The following is an 8,951-nucleotide window of genomic DNA, read 5'->3' on the forward strand; positions in this document are numbered from 1 at the left end:
CGTTTCCTTCAATCCCAGTGTGCGCTGGTACCCATAAAAATGTCACTGTTAAACCCATCCTTTGTATTCTGAATAATGTGTGGTATATTTCTAATAAAATGTCTGGCCTACTGTCTGTATGATTCTGTTTTAAACTGAGTAATGTGGAACTTGAATCCGAACAGATTATTGTTTTTAATGGTTTTACTTCCTCCACCCACTGCACTGCCAATAAAACTGCTAACATTTCTACTGTGTATACGAATAAGTCGTTGGTGATTAGTTTTCCTATTTTTATTTGAAATTCCGGTACTATAAAAGCTATTCCTATTTTTCTATTTGTTTTTGATGCGTCTGTATATATTTGAATGTACTGATAATAATTGTTTCTATAAGTCTGTACTGTGTGTGAATCTATGATGTATGTCCTGTCCTTTTCCTTTCCATTAGTGTCATGTAGACTGTTGCTGTTGGTAAAATCCAGGGTGGTAAAACTGATAGTGGTAAATGTGGACTTATTTCTAAATTATGTATTTGAACTTCTTCTGTTTTCTTTCTTATGATCCATCCAAAACTTCTTGTTTGTTTTTTCTCTTTTTCCCAGCATGGGTTTAGTGTATCGAGTGTTGGATGATCCGGGTTATTGCTTTGTAAATTAATCCAGTAATTTATTGCTAGTTGTGTTCTTCTTAGATCTAAAGGCATTTCTCCCATTTCTACTTCTAGCGCTGTTGTTGGTGTAGTTTTGAACGCTCCTGTGCAGATTCTTAACGCCTGATGTTGTGTTGTGTCTAATTTTTCCAGATGAGTTTTTGCTGCTGATCCATAAATGATGCTTCCATAATCAATGTTTGATCTGATTAATCCTGTATATATTTGTTTTAAAGCTCCTCTATCTGCTCCCCAGTCACTGCCAGCCAAACATCTCGTAATGTTTAATATTTTCTTACATTTATCGACAATTTTCTGTATATGTATTTTCCATATTATTTTTTTATCAAACCATCCATCCATTATCTTTACCCGCTTATTCCATTTTGGGTCACGAGGGTCGCCGGTGCCCATGTCCAGCAATCACTGTGCGAGGGGCGAGGTACACCCTGGACGGGTCGCAAGTCCATCACAGGGACACATAGAGACAAACGAGACAAACAACCATTCACTCTCTCACTCACACCTAGGGACAATTTAGAGTTACCAATCAGCCTAACATGCATGTTTTTGGTCTGTGGGAGGAAACCGGAGTACCCGGAGAAAACCCACGCAGCACGGAGAGAACATGCAAACTCCACCCAGAAAGGTCCCTGGACCGGGGTTTGAACCAGGGACCAGCTCGCTGAGAGGCAGCAGCTCTACCAGTTGTGCCACCATGCTGCCCATCTCCCATCATTAATAAATACTAAAAAAAAAAATTCCACTTCGATAACCTGTCCATTTTTATCATTACATTTATCCCATACTGTGCTATTGGCATTAAAGTCCCCACACCATCTTACTCTTCCTTCCAGATACTCCATCACCTCCTCCATCAACTCCAGTTACAATGTTTTACATGGATTATAAAAATTTATTATTTTACAATTTCCTTCTTTTCCCCAAATTTCTATTACTATATATTCCAATTCTTTACCTTTCCCTATTACTTGATATTGCCTGCCTTGTTTTATGAATATTATACATCCTCCTCCACTTCCTTCTTGTCGATCCCTTCTTATACTATCATATCCTTTAATAATAAAATCTATTGTTGGTTTTAACCACGTCTCCTGTACACAAATAACGTCTGGTTTCTCTTGAAGTTCGTTAATATAACCTTTAAGTTCCTGTCCATGAGCAATTAAACTTCTAGCATTCCATTGTAATATAATCATATATTGTCACCTGGTGTTCCTGGTCTTCCATCAGCTTCCAACCTTTTGTTCATGTTTTCCCAAGATCCCTCTTTGAACCCCAAACATTTTTCAGCTCCTCTCACGATTATTTTAATTTTCTCTGTTTCATGTTTGGCCTGGTCAGTGCAGTTTATGACATATGCTATGAATAATATCAGGTTTTCGACTGGCATTGTGATGTTTTCCTCTGTTTGCTGTTTACTGGTACTTTGTTGTGGGTTCTGGTTCTCTGTTTGTCCTGTCGCTCTTGTCTTTTGTTCTTTGACACTTTTGACTGCCTCTGCATATGTGGTGTTTTTACTTATTTTCACCTGTTGGATTTCTTTTGCCGTTTTCCTCACTTCACACCCTCCATATGTAACTCTATGTTGTCCTCCACAGTTGCAACACTTCTCCTTTTCTTCTTTACATTCTTCTATTCTGTGATCTTCTCCACACTTTGGACACCTCTGTTTACCTTTGCACGCTGCTGCCATGTGTCCATATCTCTGGCACTTGTAGCAGCGGAGTGGTGGTGGGATGTAAGGCCTAACTTGAAAATTCAAATAACCTATTTTTATGTTTGCTGGTAAGGTTTTCTCATCAAACTCAATCATAATTGATAAACTTCCTACTCTTTCCCCATTAACAGTTCTTGACAGTCTCTTCAAGTTGTTTACTTGTGCACCAACAATGTTCCTTTTTATTTGATCTAAATCTTCATCCACTGGGATCCCGTAAATAACTCCACAAACCGTTTTGTTTTCTCCTATTATCTTTCTTTCCATGACCATTCTTTTACAGATGTTCTCGACGTGCAAAATTTAGTTGTTCTTCAGTTTTACATGATACTAATAAATTTCCATCTCTTAACACCTTCACCATTTCTACATCCCCAATCTTCCTTTTTATTTTTTTTTATATCAAAATGGGGCTTATGTTACCCTGCCCTTCCTCATTTTTTAGTTTTAATATTATTTTAAATTCATCCCTCACTACTTTTCTTCTTACTACCCTTTCTTCATCAGAGCTGCTCCCTTCCAACTCCCTTTTATTACTCTGGCTGTCCTTCGTCTCTTCCTCCATTTTATTTCTTCTGCGTCCTCTCCCTCTACCTCCCGGTGTCCACCCCTCAAAATCCATGTCTGCCTCGTCTCCTACCTGTTTTTCCATCTGAACCATTCACATACCAGTTTATGTCAATTTCCACCTGTTCCAAAGTCCAAAAAATTGTCAAATATCGATAATCCGTCCAAAAATGTTTTAAATTCCGCGCCCAACAGCTTCCTCCACGTTCCGAATTTTGTTTTTTCAGAGAGAGGGCTCCCTGAACCAGCCTATTTATGGGCGGGTAGAAAAGGCCACAGCCCAACACAATTAAAGACTGATTAACTAACTAAACCTGTCCAAAAGGACATTACAATAAGGCCAAATGTGCCTGGCACAAAACACAGATTAAAACTGTCTTTTAGGATATTGGAAAACTGCAAATTGTTCAAATAAAATGAACAAACAATAAAATCAATAGAACAAAAATAAAACTAACACTAAGTATTTGGGAACATACTCAGAGTTTTAGTATCAAGTGATTATTCTAGATTTAATTAACTGTACTTAAACCATTATATTCATTTAACACTGATAAAATAAGGATTACCCTTTCTAATCTGAAATACTTTTGTTTTAAATGTATTTAATACAAAAATCTTTTGAACCTTAGATCCTTAGATAGAGAACTTTACTAACTGTCTTTTATGTGAACGTTCCTGTAAAGTCCCTGAGACAACTTTGTTGTGATTTGGAGCTTTATAAATAAACTGAACTGAATTGAATTGAACAGGATGTTTTAAATTCAATTCTAATTTTAGAGATGAAATGTATAAGAACTTGGACTGCTTAGGCTATTTTTAATCAGTATTGTCACTTTGGAGTCAGGTTAAAAACAAAAGTTCATCATCCCAGATGGTCAGATCACTTCAAGGAAGCATCAGATCAGACATTTTGTTTATCAGCATGAAGTTCATTACCAGACTGAAAAAGCTCTTTTCATCACCAGAAGAGATGCCGCACAGGATTGAAAGCTGTGGCAATAAAAAGTGATGCTGTATTTTCTGACCACATGCCTGTTTAATTTGAAACTAACTTATCCTGCACTAAAGTTAAGCCCCGTGCTGCAGCTCGGCTGCGTTGTGTTTTGAACTCTTCCACTGCTGGTCCCTTTTCATCTGCTTTTAATCAGAACTGTGCCGTCCCAGAGACTGTGTGCAACAACACCGAGGATCTCAGCTCATGGTTGCACTCCACCTGCACAACGGTTCTGGATTCTGTGTCTCCGTTAAAAATCAGACATCTTAAAATCACGTGCAAATTGTGGTTGGATGACAACACTAGTGCGGCCAGGAGAGAGTGTCGCAGAGCCGAGCGCAGGTGGAAAGCGAACAAATTACAGGTGTTGTTTCAAATATTAAAGGACTGCTGACGTCACTATCAAAAAACTGAAAGATGTCAAAAGAAAATACTTGTCTAATGTGATTGTATCAAACAGTCACAATCCTTAAGTTATATTTAAAGTAACTGGTTCTGTTCAAAATAGTCCATGCTCAATAATCCAAGTATACAATCCAACAATTTTCAGGTCATCTGGATAGTTTCTTTATTTTTATTTTTGTGCTGAAACGTTTCAACACAAAAAACAACAGTCTGTCCTCTGGTGTGGTCCCTGGAAATTTTAAACATGCAGCGGTCCAGCCTCTCATTAAGAAACCCACTCTTGACCTCTCTGCTCTTGCTAACTACAGGCCAATCTCCAAACTGCCATTTCTTTCAAAAATTCTTGAGAAGGTGGTGTACGGCCAGCTATCAGCATATTTGAAAGAACAGAACATTCTCGAGGTTTTACAGTCTGGTTTTAAAGCGCTACACAGTACAGAATCTGCTCTTTTAAAGGTTTTCAGTTACATATTTTTAGCACCGGACTCTGGTGACTGCGTTGTCCTCCTGCTTTTAGACTTATCGGCTGCTTTTGACACAGTGGACTATAACATCTTGTCGTTTGAAGCAACGGGGGTGTCAGTGGTGTAGCACTGGACTGGTTTAGGTCCTACTTAGCAGAGCATACTTTCTGTGTCTGCCTTGGTGACCATGTGTCCTCCTCTGCTCCTCTCTTGTGTGGGGTTCCACAGGGCTCAGTCTTAGGCCCCCTCATCTTCACACTGTACCTGCTCCCTCTTGGCTCTATTTTTAGAAAATATGGGATCGCCTTTCATTGTTACGTGGATGATACACAGAAATATGTCCCGCTAAAGAAGAAGGACTCTAACTCTCTGCCCCCTCTGTTTTCATGTCTGAAGGACATCAAAGCCTGGATGGCTGTGAACTTCTTAAAGTTCAATGAGGGAAAGACTGAGGTGATGGTCTTTGGAAGCTCCACTGAGACTCCCAATGTAGATGATGGCTCCTTGGCCCAGTACATCAGGCCAACCATTACAAACTTGGGGGTCAAAGTCGATTCTGGACTAAAATTAGAAAACCACATCAGAGCTGTTGTTAAAACTAGTTTTTTCCATTTGAGGCAGCTGGCTAAGGTGAAGCCGATTCTTTCTCAGCAGCATTTTGAAACAGTAGTTCACACTTTTGTGACCATTTGGCTAGACTACTGTAACACACTCTATACAGGAATCAGTGATTCAAACTAGACAAGTGGTGTGCACAGGTCCCCCATCAAATACTGATTGCTTTACAGTTTCCAAGATGAGTGGTTTTTGTTTCAAGATATTCTAATGGGAATGAGTTACACTGTGAAACAGAGGTCTTTTTTTTTTTTTTTTTTTTGCTTGTCCAATGCAGCACAAAGTGACATCCTGGTGATTCGAGGAAGCAATTTTTTTCACCACCAGGAGCAATAGTAAAGCCAGGGGGTGGCTAATGGTGGCATTGGCCATCATAGATTAATCTATGGCCACCCCTGTCATTTGGGGAAACTATACTTTTTAGCAATATAAAAATTAGAATGATTTTCATCAAACATGGGGTGGATTACATATATACAGCAGAGGCACCTTGAATTTTGACATGGCAACACAGTTTTTGAAAACAACTTTTTTACACTACATTCAGCTACGCATGAAAATAAACGTTAGCGTGTTACTTATTTTTTCAGTTATCCAACTCACAATGTTTACATATACACGTTTGTGGCAGCAGCCATCTTGGATTTTGATGTGGCAATCCAAATTTTGAATGGAAACTTTCTTACGCTTAGATGTAGCCACATCCAAAATGGAAGTGGATAACTCCCTTATTTTTTTAAGTTATCATGCTCACAACATGCACAGACTGTCAGATGGAGTGTATTTACAATTCCCCCTCTTCACATTTGTTATCAAAACAAGACATCAGAATATAGTCGGACACGCAGATTCTGAGGTGAGCAACAGTGAGGTCTGCACGTTGAGGAAAGCCTTCCTGTTCAAAAGGTTCATTTGACAATAGCACTAAACTGTCTCCTGTAATGACAAATAAATAAAATTTGGTAAACCATTAGAATATTCTTTATTTTGTAAATGCACACATAAAATGATCAACTTTCATTTTTAGAATTCAAAAGATATTATAAACAAACAGATGTCTTCTCTGCCTAACCTAAATCATGTTTTAAGGAGTCTTAGGAAAAAAGTTTTACTATTTAGTCTCAGAGAGCAACTTACCCAAACAGTACAAAATACTTTGTCATAAAAAGTAATGTCTGACACAGAACAGTTGCTAGAAAGACGAGTCTAGTTTGCAAGAGGGTTTGAGTTTAATAGTAAATGTAAGAGGGTTTGATGATGAATGTGAAAGCAAGAATAAATTAAAGAACTCTGAGTGGCCCGTGTCTCTCAAAGATATATGCTGCAGAGAAACAGAATTCAAAGTAATTCTATAAACATTTTTATTTAAATGTCTTTCTCATCAATCATTTGTATATGAACCTTACATGCAGTGTAACATACAATTTACCAGGCAACACAAATGACACAAAAAGACTAATGTAAAATGAAATGAAGAGGCACAGACATTTGCGGTTTGTAAAATTTTCTGTTATGTTTAAAAAAATTTATGAAATTGCTTATTGTTATTTATTGTTAAATGTATGATAAAGATATTCTTTTTTTTATCCATTTATAACTACTACATATTTCTGAATGTAGCTAAGCATCATACTCTTTAGAAATTTTTGCTGTGGTTTATCTAAATATTACAGAGACATGCTTTTTTAATCATTGTCTTATCTAGTCAAGCTTGAACATCTTGCTTTTCAGCAAATATCTCACTGAACATCTACAGAAAACCACGATCAACATGATAATAATCAAAGCAATTGCTACAAAGAATGCTATCACATCTAGACAATAGTAGGAGTACCATGGCAGCCTGTATGACTCAGTGCGCAGGTGTGCAGTGCCCTTGTGCCTCATGACGTACTCCATCCAAAACACAGCATTATCTACGGGTCTTATGGGTTTATCATGATGAAGCTGGGACAGTTTGATCATATTTTGCTTGTAGGGCTTTTCTGGGTCCAAAATATTCTTTAGATCTCTTGTCAGAGATTCAACATTCATTGTTGCCACTTCAATTATCTCACCTACACCTCGGGCTTTTAAGCGTATCATGTTGTCATACTGGTCAAAGATCAGTGGGATACCCAGAACAGGAACAGCATGGTAGATGGCTTCATAGATGCCATTGGTGCCTCCATGTGTTACAAAGGCTTTGGTTTTAGGGTGGCCAATGAGGTCATTTTGAGGTAGCCATTCAACCAGCATGGTGTTGTTCCCCAGAGTGTCTGGTCTTCTTCCAATATGTCTCCACACAACTTTCTGTGGGAGTTTTGCAAACGCTGAAGCAATGGTCTCTGATACTTCAGAACCAAGGTTGCTCAGCAATGTCCCCAAAGTCATGACAATAACACCATGTTCACCAGAACTTTGAACAAATTCTTCTAAATCTGGTGGCAGAGGCTTCGAAGGCTTACCCTGGAACCCCCCAATGTAGATAACATTAGGCATGGTGGGACGAGGGAGCTCAAATGTAAAATCGACCCGCATTAACCAAAGATCAGCTGCTTGCATTAGAGACATGATACTTGCATTACTTCCAAAATACTGATCACACACAGCTTGATATGGTGGATTAAAGACAAGATGGTGCAAGGTAAGCAACACGCCATGATAAATAATATTTTTCATTCTTTGAAACAAGTTCATTTTGTCAGAAAAACGGGACAACATAACAGGGATGTAAGACAATGGAGAAGGAGCAATAGCAAAATGTGCTTCCCCACTTAAAATCCAGCGTGCATTGAGAACCAATGGAAGCTTGAGATAATGTGCCACAATCACCCCACCTGGAAAAGCAGGGTCTGTTAGAAAAAAATCGTAACCAGTTTCATTCAGATGACTAAGGAGTGTCCTATTTTCAAGGATACAGATGATTAGCTTTGCCATACGGTTATGCCCTTCTCTGAAAAAGTCAGCACCATTTCTGTAAAACTCAAAAAATGCCCATAGTGAGCCTTGGCTGCGTCGAATCCTCATAGATCGCTCCAAAAGAGAGGTCATGACAGCTTGGTTCTCCAAGTGTTGGGGCTCTTCCTTGGTGATTGTGATGGAAGTGTAATAGGGGGAAAATTCAGAAACATACCAACTGGTGGAAGTGCGAAGCACTGTAATTTGATGGCCATGAGAATACAGTGCCTCCAGAAGGATTTTCATGTTGAGCCAGTGACTCCCATCTACTGGGAAGACCAGTACTTTCCCACTGTCACCACTGTACAGCAGGGATGCTGACCACAGCAGAAGGAATGCCAGAGCTGGATGTGAACTCATTGCTGTGAAAGAGACAAAAACTGTAATAAACATTTTTTGTTGTTTACAATGAGCCATTATGAGGAGCATGATTTAACATTTCTAATGATCAAGTCCATATCAATGAGCATTAAAGAAATTCAGCACTTATTTAGAAATATAGCAATAAACATTCAGCAAATACTGTTTTGTGATGCATGGTACTAAAAAATGACAACTTTGCAGCTCAGTAATGTTGTGACATACAGTCTGT

At 38.6% G+C, this 8,951-nt stretch overlaps 1 protein-coding gene across 1 annotated transcript; it reads right to left on the reverse strand.

Moving 5' to 3' along the window:
- Nucleotides 1–7,075: 7,075 nt before the first annotated feature.
- On the reverse strand, nt 7,076–8,707 carry LOC119416694 (UDP-glucuronosyltransferase 2B15-like). Its single transcript, XM_037683874.1, has one exon. It carries the CDS (start codon nt 8,603–8,605, stop codon nt 7,121–7,123), a length of 1,485 nt encoding a protein of 494 aa, XP_037539802.1. The 5' UTR covers nt 8,606–8,707; the 3' UTR covers nt 7,076–7,120.
- Nucleotides 8,708–8,951: the final 244 nt, after the last annotated feature.

Source organism: Nematolebias whitei, chromosome 11 (genome assembly GCF_014905685.2).
Source record: "Nematolebias whitei isolate Nwh7 chromosome 11, NemWhi1, whole genome shotgun sequence".
Classification (NCBI taxonomy): Eukaryota; Metazoa; Chordata; class Actinopteri; order Cyprinodontiformes; family Rivulidae; genus Nematolebias; species Nematolebias whitei.